General features: G+C 42.2%; 2 protein-coding genes across 11 annotated transcripts in view; one reads left to right on the top strand and one right to left on the bottom strand.

Annotated features, from left to right (window-relative positions):
* BRD8 (bromodomain containing 8) overlaps positions 1–6,618 on the bottom strand; it is a 31,100-nt gene extending 24,482 nt beyond the window's left edge. For 7 of the 10 annotated variants that reach the window (XM_042984716.1, XM_042984712.1, XM_042984695.1 and 4 more), the window contains exons 1-3: positions 6,469–6,618; positions 5,430–5,526; positions 561–630 (exon numbers count right to left, since the gene is read on the bottom strand). In XM_042984716.1, the coding sequence (XP_042840650.1) occupies positions 561–630; positions 5,430–5,526; positions 6,469–6,487 (186 nt within the window). In that variant the 5' untranslated portion in view covers positions 6,488–6,618. Of the gene's footprint in view, positions 1–560; positions 631–5,429; positions 5,527–6,464 lie in introns of all 10 variants that reach the window. The other 3 variants (XM_042984704.1, XM_042984707.1, XM_042984699.1) reach the window with 3 other exon arrangements.
* A 197-nt stretch (positions 6,619–6,815) lies between these two features.
* KIF20A (kinesin family member 20A) lies at positions 6,816–17,182 on the top strand. The gene is made up of 19 exons (XM_007077853.3): positions 6,816–7,064; positions 7,511–7,696; positions 8,833–8,922; positions 9,026–9,145; positions 9,717–9,855; positions 9,971–10,158; positions 10,245–10,374; positions 10,557–10,751; positions 10,859–10,970; positions 11,078–11,146; positions 11,806–11,949; positions 12,091–12,256; positions 12,367–12,531; positions 12,623–12,762; positions 14,457–14,559; positions 14,858–15,056; positions 15,295–15,386; positions 15,612–15,749; positions 16,637–17,182. Exons 2-19 carry the CDS (start codon positions 7,532–7,534, stop codon positions 16,952–16,954), a joined length of 2,673 nt encoding a protein of 890 aa, XP_007077915.2. The 5' UTR covers positions 6,816–7,064; positions 7,511–7,531; the 3' UTR covers positions 16,955–17,182.
* The last annotated feature ends 508 nt before the right edge of the window (positions 17,183–17,690 follow it).

The raw sequence follows: 17,690 nt of genomic DNA on the forward strand, positions 1-17,690 counted from the left end.
ACATGGGTAGACTGGCTAACAGTGGGGAAAAAAGGAAACAGTATTCTCAACTCTTCTCTCTTTGTGGTATAAAAGACTTGTGATTAAAGAGCAAGGCCTGGAAGGGAATGCATTTCACGTCTCTAAGACTGCTCTAAAAGAGCACTTGCCATTTGCACCTACATGGATGGAACTAGAGGGTATTATGCTAAGTGAAATTAGTCAGAGAAAGACAAATATCATAGGACTTCACTCATATGAGAACTTTAATGGACAAAACAGATGACCATCCATAAGAGAAGGGAAACAAAAATAATATAAAAACAGGGAGGGGAACAAAACACAAGAGATTCTTAAATATGGAGAACAAACAGGGGGTTACTGGAGGGGTTGTGAGGGGGAGATGGGCTAAATGGGTAAGGGGCATTAAGGAATCTACTCCTGAAATCATTTTTGCACTATATGCTAACTTGAATGTAAATCAAAAAACATAAAGTAAAAAAAACAAAAACAAAAACAAAAAAACTCACAGGAAAAAATAAATAAATAAAAAATAAAAGAGCACTTGCTTGGGAACTTACTTTTTGAGAGAACCAGTCTGGAGGGCGGCCAGGTTCTGCAAAGGGCTTGATTGCTCTGCTAACTGATACCCTACACAAAATGAGAAAAGCCTATTACACACTAAATAGAAAAAAAAAAGGGCGGGGGTGGGGGTTGAGGGGAAGCTACGCTAATAGTTCAAGGTTTGGAGTACAAAATTTAGAATAAATAAATTGCCACCAGAAAGTATTCTAGAATATGTGACTATGGAAAATGACACAACTACTTTAAAATCATTTAGAGGTAAAGAATCATTGTGAAACTGTTCTCCCAGGTGATATATTTCCTGGCTGAAGTGAAGGTATTAGTCTAGTACATCATCATTTCTGTTCATTTGAGAAAGTATTTTCATGTTGATTTTGGCTCTTTTAAAGAGATCTGTCTTTTGTAAATCAGTTTGTAATATATTTCAGACTAAAAAGTTATCTTATAGGGTGCATGGGTGGCTCAATTGGTTAACATACATACAACTTCAGCTCAGGTCATGATCCCACAGTTTGTGAGTTTGAGCCCCGCATCAGGCTCTGACAGTAAGGAGCCTGCTTGGGATTTCTCTTTGGCCCTTCCCCACTTCCACTCTGTCAAAATGAATAAACTTAAAAAAAAATTTTTTTTATAAAAAAGTTATCTTTAGATCCATTAATACAACTCATAGGAATGTAATATAAAAAAATAACCTAACAGGGGTGCCTGGGTGGTTCTGACTCTTAGTTTCAGCTTAGGTCATGTTCTCAGAGTACCATGAGTTGGAGCCCCATGTCAGGCTCTGTACTAGTAGAGTGCAGTAGAGGCCCCCCTCTCTGCCCCTCCCCCACTCGCACTCTGTCTCTCTCAAAATAAACTTTAAAAAAATAGTAATAATCCAACAAAAAAGCAACTACCAAGAAGAAAGCATGATGTGGACTTGATCAGAACAACAGTTAAGTTTTTCCTAAATGCCTGCAAGGGATTTAACTTATGGCATTTCACCTCAACAAAACATTAAAATAGACCATAAAAATAATTATAAAATGTATGTAGCAAAAAGAAACATATGTACTACATAATATTAAGTGAAAAATGAGACAAATTTCAGCTATCATGTAATCAAGCAATCTTTTAAAAAGTTGTAGATAAAAAGACAGACAGAAATAAAAACAAGACTAGAATGGGATCACAGTGGTATGTAAAGGGGCTTTAATTGTGTCTATGTTTATTTCTTTAAAAGGATGTGAAGAATATATGACAAACTATTAAGATTTATTAAATCCAGGTACTGGATACATGGATATCCTATCTTATTCTCCACACTATATGGTTAAAAAACTACATAACTTTAAAAAGAAAAGTTTTTTTTCAATTTGTGTTGAGATAATGGTATCACACAGCTCTTTTCCTTTATAATATTGCTATTATGATATTGTTATATGGATAGCTATCAACAAAAAATGAAGTTCGATACATAATTTATACCTTGTACCAAGAAAAGCCCCAAATGAACCAAAGATTTAAATGTTAAAAAAAATTTTAACTAGGGGCACCTGGGTGGCTGTCAATTAAGCATCAGTTAAGGACTAAGTTAATCCCTGCTTGGGAGTGTCTCTCTCCCTCTCTTTGCTCCTCTTGCTCACCTGTTCATGTGTGCTCTTGTGCTCTCTCAAAATAAATAAACTAACATTAAAAGAAATTTAACCATGGAAGTACTCGAAAAAATCATAGAATTATTTTATAATCTCAGACTAGAGAAGAACTTTCTAAATAGGTCACAAAATCCAGGACCTGTCAAAAAAAAAATTATTAATAAACTAAGTGTATTTTAAAAGTCTTAATGTAAAAATATTACCACAAGAAAAGACAATGGCACACTGGTTTTTAAAAAAATGCATCTCATAGCTCAAACAAATGGCTAATCTCCCTAATATGTAAGGAGCCCTCTCCCAAGTAATGAGAAAAGACAAATAATCAAGAAGAAAAATGGAAGAAGGCATCTTACAAAAAAAGCACTATAAACAGCTCTTTAACACACAAAGATATTCAACCACACTCAACATAAGATAAAAGTAAATGAAAAATATAAAAATATGAGAACCATTTCTCACCTTTTATAATATTGTGAAAGATCAAACCAAAAAACAAGCATTGTGATATATTACCAACGGGAATATAAATCGAAACAATTGGAGTAGATCAATTTGAAATATTTATCAAATTCTGTATCATATATTCTTTGACCCAATAATCCTATTTTTATTTTACATACAAATATGCAAAGTCATATTTGTATTATGAAATGTCCATCAATAGAATACCAGGTAAATAAATTACAGTTACCTTTACCACCATACTACACAGACACTTAAGAAAAAACACAACGAGACAGAGCTTCACATACACTAAGTTACAGAAAAAAAGACAAGCAACAGCAAGGTAAAGAACAGTATATATAGCATAAAACCATTTGTGTTTACAAAGTAGGAGGAGAGGGGTGCTTGGATGGCTCAGTCCGTTTAAGTGTCTGACTTCGGCTCAGGTCATGATCTCTCTGTCCCTGGGTTCCAGCCCCATGTCGGGCTCTGTGCTGACAGCTCAGAGCCTGGAACTTACTTCAGATTCTGTGTCTCCCTCTCTATCTGCCCATCCCTCACTCATGCTCTGTCACTCTCCCTTTCAAAATTAAACATTAAAAAAAAAAAAGGAGAAAAAAACATGTATTTGCTAATGTATATAAAATCAATGCCAGAGAAACACAAGTAATGAAACTCTAAGAAAATGCTAACACTGGTAGATGAGGTATAGCAATGGAAGACACCGTGTGCCATTCTGAACTTGGAAACTTATGATTTAGTACCTCCAAAAAAAGAAATGCAACTTAAAATTTCAAAGTTTTACTTAAGTGTTCTTATACTATTTTTAATTTGTGATTTATCAAATTAGTGTGATGCATTTTGTCTTGGGGTTTACCATTTAATTTGGTTTAAAAACAGCTATTACCTAGGATATCCAGATTTCACCTTTAAAAAGTTATTTGAAGGGGCACCTGGGTGGCTCAGTCGGTTAAGTGTCCAACTTTGGCTCAGGTCATGATCTCACAGTTCATGGGTTCGAGCCCCACATCAGGTTCTGTGCTGACAGCTCGGAGCCTGCTTTGGATTCTGTGTCTTCCTTCCTCTCTCTCTGCCCCTCCCCTGCTCATGCTCTCTCTTAAATATAAATAAACATTAAAAAAAATTTTTAAGTCATTTGGAAAATATATAAAGCTGCAGAAATGTTAAGTGTAACCAGTAATGGTGCCTCTATAGACTCATTTGAACAATTAAAATAGTAGAGATGTGCCACAAAACACAAATTTGTTTATTAAATAATTAACAGGCTTAAGACAAGTAAAAGGTGTCTTTTGATTCTGAGGAAAAACAAGCAAATGTTAAAAATAAAAACGGGTACGTCCTAGAAGTAAAAAAAAAAAAAAAAGATTGGAAACCAGAGTCCTTAGTTTCTGGTCTCTAAAAAGAAATACTGAGTGCCAAGACAATTTCAATAGGGAAAGAACAGTCTTTTTAACAAAGACTGGAGACTGAGACAACTGCAAATCTACATGTAAAAGAGATCCCCGTCTTACAACCTACAGAAAGATTACTCAAAATGGATCACAGACCCATATATAGAGAGCTAAAACTATAAAGCTTTGGGGATGCCTGGCTGGCTCAGTCAGAAGAGCATGCGATTCTTGATCTCAGGGTTGTGAGCTCGAGCCTCCCACAATGGGGGGAGAGATTAAATAAAAACATAAACAAAATAAACCTAGCTTTGAAAACATAGAAGTAAATGGTCTCTTAGCTATGATACCAAAAGCATAAGCAACACAAGAAAAAATAAATTGGACACATCAAAATTAAAAACTTTTGTGCCATAAATTAAACCAATCAAAAAAAAAATGAAAAGACAACACACAAAAGAAAAATTTGCAAATTATCTGACAAGCAATTTGTGTCCAGAATATTTACAGAATTCTTAAAGCTCAATAATAAAAATATAGATAATCCAAAGGATCTGAGCAGACATTTTCCCAAAGACAGACAAATGACCAATAAGCACCTGAAAAGATGCTCAACAACATTAATTATCAGGGATATACAAATCAAAACCACAATGAGATACCATTTCATACCCACTAGCATGACACACAGTAAGTGTTGTCAAGTATACAAAGAAAATTCATTGCCTGTGGGAATATAAAGATGATGGGGCCCTTTTATTTTTAAAATTTTTTTAAATGTTTACTTACTTGTGAGACAATGCGAGAGACAGCGTGCAAGCAGCAGAGGGGCAAACAGAGGGAGACAAAAAATCTGAAGCGGGCTCCAAGCTCTGAGCTCTCAGCCCAGAACCCCACCTGGGGCTCTAACTCACGAACCCTGAGATCATAACCTGAGCCAAAGTAGGAGGCTTCACCGACTGAGCCACTCAGGCGCCCTAAAATGGGGCCCTTTTAAAACATAGTTCTGCTATTCCTCAAATTTCATTGAAATCTCCAGAATAGGCCATCTAGAGAGACAGGAAGCAGACGGGGTATTTGCCTGAGGGTGTGTGTGGGAGGTGGAGAGGAGACTGTCAAGTGGCAGCTTAAGGAAGGGATAAGAGACTGCTTTTAAGAGTAATGAAAACGTTCTAAAATTAGTCTGTGGAGATGATTACACAACTCTGTGAATATACTAGGTTACTTTTATGGTATTTGAATTAAATCTCAATAAAGCTGTTAAAAAACAAATACTGCTTAAAGGTTAGTATGATTAACTGTAAGACTGCACCAGTGTAATAAAAAAATACCCAACAGTTTCTAAGACCCAAGAAAGCAGCCATCTTAGATGCCTTACCAATTTTGATCTCCACTCCTCATAACCGAAGAGGCTAAACAGAGCTTCTCTCGGATGGACCATGGCTCTGTAGGGCCAGTACTCAGCAGCTTGTGTTCTAAAAGGAGAAAAGTCTTAGAGAACAAGCCACCCAGACACTAGTTCTAAGGCCCAAAGTAAGGACTAAAAGCCTAATGCAAAACATCCCGGATTCTAAGAACAAAATGTGTTACTATCACCGAATATTGATTTTCACCTAAGAAAATACCACTGAACGACTGGCAATTCCATGCGAATTGCACTGAATACCTGGCAAAACTTTTACTTCTTCAAATGACATGGCTACCGTTTTATTCTAAAAATGTAAGGGGGAAGGTCAGAGTAAGATAAGGCACTTCCCGGAGAGGCCCAGTTTTAACATTATTTTATTCAAATTTGAACGCAAAGGCTTCTTCCCAGGATTCCGAGCGGCCACCCGCTCCTCCACCCCGAGCCTAGTGCCCTGCCTCCTCCTTAGCATAAACTTGTTTACTTCTCTCAGTACCTCCTCCCCCAAGTAGCTGTCGGGCCTAAAAGACCTTTTCAGTGTATCCAACAGAGGAAAATGGCTGAGGCGCAGAAAACGCAGTTTCCCTAGTGGCCGAAAAAACTAACAGTTCAAGTACCCTGTTTCTGTGGGAGATAGAGTACGGGCCTCAAAAACGTTGGTCAGAAAACGAATGGCTTTTGGAGATCAGGCTACTCCGTACGGCTACCGGCATTTCTTCGTCTGCACACCCAAAACTCCAGAACCCCTTTATCTCTCACCCCGCAGAGCTCCCAAACACACAAAGATTTGCCGAGCTGCTCCTCTCAAATCTCCGCAGCCTCCCTGAAACACAAAACCCTTCGCTTCTGGGCGTCTAGTCGTTGGTCTTCACAGTACGATCGAGCGCAGGTCTTTGAAGACCCTGGGTTCTTAAGCAAATCATTGCACCTGTTCCCTAAGCGCGTGACAGAAATGTGGTGCCTACTCTCGGGTCTAAGAGGCCTTCCACACAAAAACATCGGACATACTTACTACCCGTTCCTGTCGCCATCTTGGCCCCGAAGACTCCAATCCCCTCCCAGGGAGGACTACCTGGTGGGGCTTAAGCCCGGGAACTCTGGGAAATAGAGTCCCGACGCTTGTACGCGATGCCTCCTGGGAAGCGTAGTCCCAACCTTCAGGACGAGCAAGCTCCCTAAACCAGGTTTTTTGAGCGATCTTAGGAAGCAATGTGCTAAAATGGATGGCTCTGAAGCCTCAGAATTTCCTTTAAGTTTCTTAGAAAAGAAACGCGTGTATCCAAGGAAAAGTGTTAAGCGCGAAAAATTCCAGGCTTTCCCAAATCCAAACTCCGACAGTTGGTAACCCGGACCCGCATGAGCAGGGTAGAGGTCAGACCGGAGCAAACGGTCTAAAAGGCTCCACCGCCCCCTTTCCTTGCGCTGATTGGCAGCTGCAGGCTTCGCTATCTGATTGGCCGAACGAACGCAGCGCGTAGTTTAAAACATTGTATCAGTAACAAAGGTGCACCTCGTGGGTGGAGTTGTGCTCTCTGACTGCGAAAGTCCAGGTTCGGCTACAGGGTGTGAGTGAGCCGGTACCGGAGGAGGAGCGAGTGTCCGTCTTTGGTGAGTTTGCGGGTCTCCTGGAGTCCAGCGGCTGGCTGTACGAGTTCTTGCTCTCCCGGGATAGGTTTTCAGAAAGCAAAGCTGCCGCCATCCCTTTTTTTGTCCTGCCTTTGGGCCTGGGGGTGGGCTTCTAGAAGAAGCCTAAAGCTAATTATACCACCTTCTCTACACCGGTGGGTGAGGCACCCTAATTAGAGTGGGTATTTTGCTTTTGGAGTGAGGTATCTGTTCATTCCTGTTGGCGGTCGGAAATGCCTAAGACTGGATTACATAATTAACCCGTCTCATCCCCTTCTTCTCTCCTGGCATTTGAAGGGAAAAGGGAGTAGCAATTCAAGCAGCAAGAGGAAGGTGTCCTGGGGCAAGAAAACTGTTTCTTAGCTAGAATTTGCAGCCCCTTGTGTCCTTTAAGGTTCTCCTCCCTACCCACTCTTGTCTCTTTGTAGACCTAAGCTGCCCCTGCTGTCATGTCGCAAGGGATCCTTTCTCCGCCAGCCGGCTTGCTGTCAGATGAGGAAGTTGTAGTCTCCCCCATGTTTGAGTCCACAGCTGCAGATTTAGGGTCTGTGGTACGCAAGGACCTGATAACAGACTGTTCTGTCATCTCCACCTCCCTGGAGGATAAGCAGCAGGTAAAGGATTTGGACAGTGGCTTGGCAGCAGAAAGTGATATCCTCAGCCTGCTAGTTGTCCATACAGAATTAGTTTCAGGGCAAAGACCAACAATCCTAAGGGTCTGGGAGATGAATTCCAAATTAAGATCATGACAAGTAAAAAATGTAAATTTTTGTGTCCATAGGAAGAAACATTATTTACATTGCACAAATCAAGCATTCTCAAGTGCATACTCAGTTAATCCAGTGAGAGAAGGCTAATAGTTCTCTCTTCTTCACTGTGATGCCTAGATGTGTTAATTTACACAAGAGCATACTGCCCACTAAGTAAGGTTTTAATATCAACTGTAGCTTCCATTTATGGAGGCTTTCTGCTAAACTGGGGTTTCTCAGCTGCAGCATTAGTGACATTTGTGGCCAGATAATTTGTTACAGGGGGCTGTCTTGTACCTTGGAAGATGTTTAGCATCGTACCTGGCCTCTACCCACTAGATGTCACTAGCTCCTTCCCACTTGTGACAACCAAGGAACTTACCCTGACATACCTCAATGTCCCTTGGCAGGAAAGTGGCTCTGGTTGAGATCACTTCTACTGATAAGTCTCCTCTTTTATAGAGTAAGTTTCATGAAAGTAGGAGCCTTAAGAAAGTCCCTGACTCCAGACTACCAGTGCCTATTAAAGTTTGGGGGCCATAGTAGGCAGATCTCTAAATATTTGTTGAATGAATGAGGTGGGTTCTATTAACCCCATTCTACAGATCAGGAAAAAGAGGGAGAGAGTCTAAAGAACTTGTTCAAGGTGTCATTGTTCTAAGTGATGGAATTGGGACTCAAATTTAGGTGTGTCTGCTTCCAGGGTGCTTACCTGTTGTGTTTTGCCAAAATACCACATGCTGATTTTCACACCAGTTAACCAGTTCTGATTCAGAATGTCATTGTGGCAAGCCAGGTTTTGAAGATACTAAAGATAGTGAAGGGTGATGAAGTAGTGAAAAAACACATGTGGATTGAAATGATTATAGAACTATAGAGTAGCTGTACAGAGACATTTGAGGTGAAATGGAGGTAGTGTTAGCATGATTCTCTGGAACTATGCTATGTTTGCCTATCTGTTTGGAAGTAACTGCTGATTCCAGCCTGGAATTCTACCACAGGTTCCATCTGAGGATAGTACAGAGAAGGTGAAAGTATACCTGAGGGTCAGGCCCTTGTTACCTTCAGAGTTGGAACGACAGGAAGATCAGGTGAGTTTCTGAGGAGGGAGGATTCAAGATGGAATGATGCAGAACAGAAGGGGTTCCCAGGATTATTTCCTTCTGTGACAACTGTTTTCTTCCCCCTTCTCAGGATTGTGTCCGTATTGAGAATGTGGAGACCCTTGTTCTACAGGCACCTAAGGACTCCTTTGCCCAAAAGAGCAGTGAGCGGGGAATTGGACAAGCCACACATAGATTCACCTTTTCCCAGGTATGGAGGTACTGGTTTATGAGCAAGGGACCAACATGTAGAGGCAGCTTTATTCTCTCTTTAAAGGGAAGCTTTTTACTTGACTCTGAGTTCCTTATATATGCATGTCTACAATTCTGGGGACTCTTGTTATGTGCTAACCGGTGCATCAAGTACTTTATGTGCATTAATTCCCAACATTTCTATTATTATTATTATTGTCCCTATTTTCCTAACAAGGATATTATAACTCAGTGAAGGTTATGTTGTGGAAGCCATGTAGCCAGTCAGTGGTAGAGTTGGGACTTGCACCTAGAGCTACCCATCCCCAAAGCCCACACTTGTGATCATTGTGTTACCCCATTGTGTTTGCAGCATCAGACTTAGTGGCTAGTATTCCTTACGTATTTGTTGATTTGGATGAAAGATGCACTGGAAGAGAGTGGTTTTAATTTTTAATCTTGTAGAGTAGCTGGCAGCACTGTAGGAAGAAGTTGCTTAAGTAGTGTCCAGAAGCAGTCACCCAGGAAGGGATGCTTCTGCCTCTACACAGATGAGGGATGGGCGTCTGAGAAATTGGGTCTATCTCTAGATCTTCGGGCCAGAAGTGGGACAGGCATCTTTCTTCAACCTGACTGTCAAAGAGATGGTAAAGGATGTACTCAAAGGGCAGAACTGGCTCATCTATACATATGGAGTCACCAACTCAGGGAAAACCCACACAATTCAAGGTGAGTTAGTAGGCCTCACAGAATTGCTGATTGGCCTGTAATGGTGTTTTCTTTGCCTTTTGATGCTTTGAATTGGGGAATAGCACTTAGCTGTCCATTTTTCGCATGCTTCCAGGTACCATCAAGGATGGGGGAATCCTACCCCGGTCCCTGGCTCTGATCTTCAATAGCCTCCAAGGCCAACTTCATGCAACACCTGATCTGAAGCCCATATTCTCCAATGAGGTCATCTGGCTAGACAGTAAGCAGATTCGACAGGAGGAGATAAAGAAACTGGCCCTGCTAAATGGAGGCCTCCAAGAGGTGAAGTGTTGATGTTCACAGAGGTGGGGATAAGAGGATAAATCTCTGGAAAGTTTTGTGCTTATCTTTTTCCTGCGCCCCTCCAGGAGGAGCTGTCCACCTCCTTGAAGAGGAGTGTCTACATTGAAGGACGGATGGGTACCAGTAGCAGCTTTGACAGTGGCATTGCTGGGCTCTCCTCCATCAGTCAAATGACAAGCAGTAGCCAACTGGATGGTATGTACCATGATTGAGCTCTGTGCCAAGTAACAGTAGAAACCCACTCCCTTGCTCCCAACAGCTGTCAGGGGTAAAGACCAGAGGTTGCAACCCAAGTTGCTCCTTCTAAGGCCACTGCAGACCATAGGGGAGATGGACTCCTCTAGGGCTGATATCCTGTACATTGGCTTCTTCCCCAGAAATGAGTCACCGATGGGCACAGCCAGACACTGCCCCTGTGAGTGTCCCTGCAGACATCCGCTTCTCCATCTGGATCTCCTTCTTTGAGATCTACAACGAACTGCTTTATGACCTGTTAGAACCACCTAGCCAGCAGCGCAAGAGGCAGACTCTGCGGCTGTGTGAGGATCAGAATGGCAATCCCTATGTGAAAGGTATGGGAAAGTGGGAGGCAGGGGACAACCCTGAAAGGGGACTTGGGAGAAACCAGGAAAAGTTAGGTGCTCCCATCTTATGTATTCCTCTCTCTTCTTTGCTTTAGATCTCAATTGGGTTCATGTTCAGGATGCTGAGGAGGCCTGGAAGCTGCTCAAAGTGGGTCGTAAAAACCAGAGCTTTGCCAGTACCCATCTGAACCAGAACTCTAGCCGCAGGTGAATGGGTTGTGAGAGTCAGCTTTTCACTGTGTTCTAGGAAACATTGGTCCTCTACATAGTCATGGAAGATATACAGTAACTTCTCTTTTTTTCTTGATTTCCAGTCACAGCATCTTCTCAATCCGGATCCTGCACCTTCAAGGGGAAGGAGATATCATCCCCAAGATCAGCGAGTAAGTTTAGAAATTTGGGCTTTGGAGCGCTTGGGTGGCTCAGTTCGTTGAGCATCTGACTTCGGCTCAGGTCATTATCTCACAGTTTGTGAGTTTGAGCCCCATATTGGGCTTGCTGTCAGCTCAGAGCCCCCTTTGGATCCTATGTCTCCCTCTCTCTCTGCTCTTCCCCCTCTTGTGATCTCTGTCTCAAAAATAAATAAATCTTAAAAAAAAAAAAAAAAAAAAAAAAAAGAGGGGCACCTGGGTGGCTCAGTCGGTTGGGGGACCGACTTCGGCTCAGGTCATGATCTCACTGCTAGTGAGTTCGAGCCCCACGTCGGGCTCTGTGCTGACAGCTCAGAGACTGGAGCCTGCTTCAGATTCTGTGTCTCCCTCTCTCTGCCCCAACCCCCACTTGTGCTCTGTCTCTCTCGGTCTTTCAAAAATAAATAAACATTAAAAAAAATTAAGAAAGAAATTTGGACTTCTTGGTCATAAGTGGTAATAGAAATAGGGGATAAGGGAGGGCCTCAGAGGAATTACTTCTGTTAGAGTCTTGCTCTGCTTCCTTGAGTACAGAGATTCTTGGTGGGTCCTCCCCTCCCTAGAACAATATGAAGGGCTGGAAAGCTCATAACATGTGGGGTCCTTATGTCAGATCCTGTCCATTCTTCAAGGTTGTCACTCTGTGATCTGGCTGGCTCAGAACGCTGCAAAGATCAGAAGAGTGGTGAGCGGCTGAAGGAAGCAGGAAACATTAATACTTCTTTGCACACCCTGGGCCGCTGTATTGCTGCCCTGCGCCAAAACCAGCAGAATCGGTGAGCTTCTGATTACAAGCTATGCGCTAGGATGATCTGGAGTACTGCGGTTTGCTGAGAGACTTCCTGGTCACCACTGGGGATGGTGCTGGGTTACACCAAAGGCTGAAATTCTGCTCAAAGCTCTGTTCTCCCTGCTAGGTCAAAGCAGAACCTGGTTCCCTTTCGTGACAGCAAGTTGACTCGAGTGTTCCAAGGCTTCTTCACAGGCCGAGGCCGTTCCTGCATGATTGTCAATGTGAATCCCTGTGCATCTACCTATGATGAGACCCTCCATGTGGCCAAGTTCTCAGCCATTGCCAGCCAGGTAAGAAGTTGTAGGTGTGATGGTTGTGCTCACTTTGGGCTGGTACCTTTATTTAAGGAATCTACTAGGGACTAGTTATGAATTCAGTTGATTTCCCACCCCACCCCTAGCTTGTGCATGCTCCACCTGTGCAACTGGGATTCCCATTGCTACATTCATTCATCAAGGAACACAGTCTACGGGCATCTCCCAGCTTAGAGACAGGAGTTAAGACAGATCCAGGCCTTGATGAGGACACTGAAAATGAAGCTGACATTTCCATGTATGGCAAGGAGGTAAGAATGCAAAAAAGCTTTGGTGTAGCAGCTTTATGGCCATGTATTTTCCATGCTGCCTTCCATCTGATCGCCTCTGCGTTTCTCCTAGGAGCTCCTACAAGTGGTAGAAGCCATGAAAGCACTGCTCTGTAAAGAACGGCAAGAAAAGTTGCAGCTGGAGATTCAGCTTCGTGATGAAATTTGCAATGAGATGGTGGAGCAGATGCAGCAGCGGGAACAGTGGTGCAGGTACCAGCTGAGCGACTCTTCTTGGTCTGTCAATAGGACCAGAGGGTGGGAAATAGAAACTATCATAGATCTTGTGCCTCAAGATCTGTCTCCCAAGCTTGCTTCTCAGAATCTTCACTCACTTATCTTCTCTTTTTTAAAAAAATGTATTATTGAAATATAAATGACACACAATGTTATATTAGTTTCACATGTACAGCCTAGGGATTTGACACTTCTGTACATTATTCAGTGCTCACCACAATAGTAGTCACCATCTAGGGCACCTGGGTGGCTCAGTTAGGTAAGCATATGACTTTTGATTTTGGCTCAGGTTATGATCTGACAGTTTGTGAGTTCCAGCGCAGAGCTTGGTTGAGATTCTCTCTCTCTCTCTCTCTCTCTCTCTCTCTCTCTCCCCCTCTCCCCCTCTCTCTCCCTCTCTCTCTCTGTCCCCCACTCATACATCCATGCTTTCTCTCTCTCTGTCTCAAATTAAAAAAAAGAAAGTGTAGTCCCCATTGGTCAACCATACATTATTATAATATTATTGAGCGTATTCCCTATGTTTTACTTTTCATCTCTGTGACTTACTTATTTTATAACTGGAAGTTTGTACCTTTAAATTGCTTTTACCTATTTTACCCATTTCCCCTACCCCCCTGCCCTCCAGTTTGTTCCCTGTATTTAAGAGTCTGTTTTTTGTTTTAAAGTTGAGACCTGCATGGGGTGAGCTCGAGCCTTGCTTTAGGCCTCATGCTGACAGTATGGAGCCTGTGTAGGATTCTCTCTCTGCCCCTCAGTCACCTGCACCATCTCTCTCTCTCAAAAATAAATTTAAAAAAGGGGCACCTGAATGGCTCGGTTGAGCGTCTGACTTTAGCTCAGGTCACGATCTCACGGTTCATGAGTTTGAGCCCCACATCAGCTTGCTGCCATCAGGCTGTCAGCACAGAGCCCACTTGCTTTCCTCTGCTCCCCTCACTGGTTTGTGCTCTCCAAGAAAACAAAACAACAACAAAAAAAAATGACAAGACTGGGGGCACCTGGGTGGCTCAGTCAGTTAAGCGTCCAACTTCTGCTCAGGTCATGATCTTGCAGTTTGTGGGTTCGAGCCCCACATCGGGCTCTGTGCTGACAGCTCAGAGCTTGGAGCCTGCTTCTGATAGTGTGTCTCCCTCTCTCTCTGCCCCTCCCCTGTTCACTCTCTGTCTCTCAATAATAAATAAATGTTAAAAAAAACTTTTTTAAATGACAAGACTGGAATAAAGTCTTAAGTTTAAAAATAAGTAAATAATTTTAAGTTTAATAGTATTTTTAAGTTCATTTGTTTTTAGATTTAACATATAAGTGAAATCATATGGTATTTTGTCTTTCTATTTATTTTGAGAGAGAAAACATGAGTGGGGAGGGTCAGAGAGAGGAGAGAGCATAAATCCCAAGCAGGCTCCACACCAACAGTGCAGAGCCCATTGCAGGGCTCAAATGCACAAAGTGAGATCACAACCTGAGCCACAGTCGGATGCTCAACCAACTGAGCCACTCAGGCACCCATCTGATTTTGCTTAACCGAAGACTTTTCTCTGTCCATCCATATCACTGTAAACGGCAAGATTTCATTCTGTATAGCTGAGGAATACTGTGTGTGTGAGTGTGTGCATGCATGTGTGTGTATGGATATCACATCTTCTTTATCCATTTTTCTCCTCTGAAAGTGAACATTTGGACACCCAAAAGGAACTGTTAGAGGAAATGTATGAAGAGAAACTAAAGATCCTCAAGGAGTCACTGACAAGTTTTTACCAAGAAGAGCTTCAGGTGAGTTGTCCTGAACCAGCCCCAGCCAGCTACTGATTCCCATCACTGGGTTGCCTGAGATAAATAGATTTTATAAATGCTGGTACAGCAGGAATATGTAACTCAAGTTTTTTCTAGTGTCTTTAGTACTATATATGTGTCAGTCTATGAATTGATTAAGGATTTGTTTGGCCTAGAAAATGGTATAAGTGCTAACAGGCATTAAGTGTCAGGGAAGGTTTTATTCACCATTTGGCCATCTGTTCCTGTAGGATTTGTCTGACTGTGGATGGAATTGTGTTCTCTGCTTCCCTCTTAGGAGCGGGATGAGAAAATAGAAGAGCTAGAAACTCTTTTGCAGGAAGCCAGACAGCAGCCAATAGCCCATCAACAACCAGGGTCTGAATTGTCCCTTCGGCGGTCACAAAGGTTGGCGGCTTCTGCCTCCAGCCAGCAGCTCCAGGAGGTTAAAGCTAAACTGGAACAGTGCAGAGCAGAGCTACGTTCCACCACTGAAGGTGAGAGGTCACAAAGCATGAGAGTGGTTCAGAGAAGAACTGGTTTTCAAACTTGGGCCTTCTGACTCCAACTCCAAAATACTTTCATCCACTTGCACCTGTATCTCCCTAACTTCTCACTCTAGATTGCACATGGCCTCACTTTCTATAGTTGTTGCAAGCTACTGTTAACTCAGTTAAGAGGGAAGTCGAAGGCTAGAAAGTCTACATTTTGAAGTTTCTTTTTTCCTTCTCTCAGAACTACAGAAGTATCAGAAAATGTTAGAACCGCCACCATCAGCCAAGCCCTTCACCATTGATGTGGACAAGAAATTAGAGGAGGGACAGAAGGTAACTGATACCTTTCTCTGTTACCAAGGCTCTTACATAAAGCAATTTCCTTCCCAGTCTGATTTACATGAGGACCAGGGGGTTTTTGTGGTGTCCTGGAGAGTGGCTACTTCATTTAACTGACTAGCCTTTCTAATTTTACATCTCTCAAATGGCTGTTGAGTGCCTCCAGATCATTATCCTGGTTGGTCTTGGCCAGTGTGGTTCCTACTCGTTTTTTTTCAGAATATAAGACTGCTGCGGACAGAGCTTCAGAAACTTGGTGAGTCTCTCCAGTCGGCAGAAAGAGCCTGTTGCCACAGCACTGGGGCAGGAAAACTTCGCCAAGCCTTGACCACTTGTGATGACATCTTAATCAAACAGGTAAGGGCACCCTATATATTTCCTTCTCTCACATCAGCCCACCCCAGAGTATATGTGAGAAAAAAGAATGAGAAGCAGATGAGAAAGGCAGACATTTGGGGGCTGGTTTTAGAGTGAGGAGAGTTTGTTTTCTTTGCAAAATAAAAATAACCATTCACTAAGTACAAGGCACTATGCTGTGTAATTTATAGGTGTTTTCTCTGTTGTAACAACCTGATGAAAATAAATAGTATTGTATTTCATCCAAAATGTGTAGACTTTAAGGGGTGCCTAGCTGGCTCAGGCAGTAGAGCATGAGACTCTTGATCTCGAGGTCATCAGTTTAGTTTATTCTTTTAATTAAAAAAAAAATGTTTTTAATGTTTATTTTTCTGAGAGACAGAATGCAAGCAGGGGAGGGGCAAAAGAGAGGGAGACACAGAATCTGAAGCAGGCTCCAGGCTCTGAGCCGGCAGCACAGAGCCCAATGTAGGCCTCAAACCCACAAACTGTGAGATCATGACCTGACACGAAGTTGAACCCTTAACGGACTGAGCCGCCCAGGCACCCCAAGTGGGTGTAGAGATTAGCAAAAATAAGTAAATAAACTAAAAAATAAATAAATAAAAAGGAGCTGTGTATCTTGATTTGATACCTAGGCACTAACGCTCTTAGAGGTTAAGTAAACTTATTCGAGTTCATGCCACCTCATGGTAAAAAATGTCTTCCTCTTCAGTGCTATTTGTTGGGGTCTTAAGGAAAATACCCTCTATTCCATTAAAAGCACTAACTTAAAGAATTAATCTTTTTAAAAACAGTTGTTAATAACAGATGGTGAGTACCTTGCCCTTTTGTTTCTATAATACACCAGACAGAAAAGTTTTCTGTAACTTTATTCATCTTTCTAGGATCAGACCCTGGCTGAGCTGCAGAATAACATGATGCTAGTGAAACTGGACCTTCGGAAGAAGGCAGCATGCATCGCAGAGCAGTATCATACTGTACTAAAACTCCAAGGCCAGGCTTCTACCAAAAAACGCCTTGGTGCCAACCAGGAAAACCAGCAACCAAACCAACAGCCCCCAGGGAAGAAACCATTTCTTCGAAACTTACTTCCCAGAACACCCACCTGCCAAAGCTCAACAGACTGTAGCCCTTATGCGCGGATCCTGCGCTCACGGCGCTCCCCTTTACTCAAATCCGGGCCCTTTGGCAAAAAATACTAAGGCTGTGGGGAAGGAGAGGGCAGTCGTTGCTCTGAGGCGGGTCAGCTGCTGGAGAAATAGGTCTCTTTTAAGCTTTACCACATACCTGGAACTGTATCCAGAATGCAATATACAGGTACTAGTTATTTTCTTCACTTTTGTAATATAATCACCTATGTAATCTCATTGCTTTTTTACTTATATGGTTTCTATGCACACACAAAGTTATATTAAATAAACATATTCACATTTTTTGTTTGAATTCCAAATTTAACAAATTCATTAAAATAGAACTTGTAAAATGGGAAAAAAATTTGAAAATTAAAAATTCAGGCCCTTTGGAACCTTGCACAGGAATGGCAGTAGAGACATGTAACTAGTGTACAGCTAAGAAAGCTTGGTAAAAAATGAATTCAAGGGACATTAGATATTCTAAACCTTCCTTAATATAAAATGAAGTGTCAGACTTTAGTTGGTGAATGGGTAACAAACTTGTTCTGGAAACAATAAAGGAAGGCTGGGCCCTGAGCTCAGAATAATCCATGGTATCTACAGTTCAAATTCATTACAGCAGACATTACAAGCATAGCATATATTACCTCCTACTGAATACACATGCACAGGCCTGAAACCCTCCAAGAGCACAGCAAGAATGACTCCCTTTGCCTTGTCTAAACAGGTGAAGGCTGAAAGGAACCATTCTGTTGGGAGAAAATAGGCATGGGGGTGGGGATGGGGGGCAGGTAGGGAACATAAC

The sequence above is a fragment of the Panthera tigris genome, chromosome A1, assembly GCF_018350195.1.
Source record: "Panthera tigris isolate Pti1 chromosome A1, P.tigris_Pti1_mat1.1, whole genome shotgun sequence".
NCBI lineage: Eukaryota > Metazoa > Chordata > Mammalia > Carnivora > Felidae > Panthera > Panthera tigris.

Bases quoted from the DNA above. Each gene is read 5' to 3' on its own strand.
- KIF20A (XM_007077853.3), top strand. From the start codon at position 7,532: ATGTCGCAAGGGATCCTTTCTCCGCCAGCCGGCTTGCTGTCAGATGAG. The intron at 10,159-10,244 runs GTGAAGTGTTGA...GCGCCCCTCCAG, and splicing joins TAAATGGAGGCCTCCAAGAG to GAGGAGCTGTCCACCTCCTT. The intron at 15,387-15,611 runs GTAACTGATACC...GTTTTTTTTCAG, and splicing joins AATTAGAGGAGGGACAGAAG to AATATAAGACTGCTGCGGAC.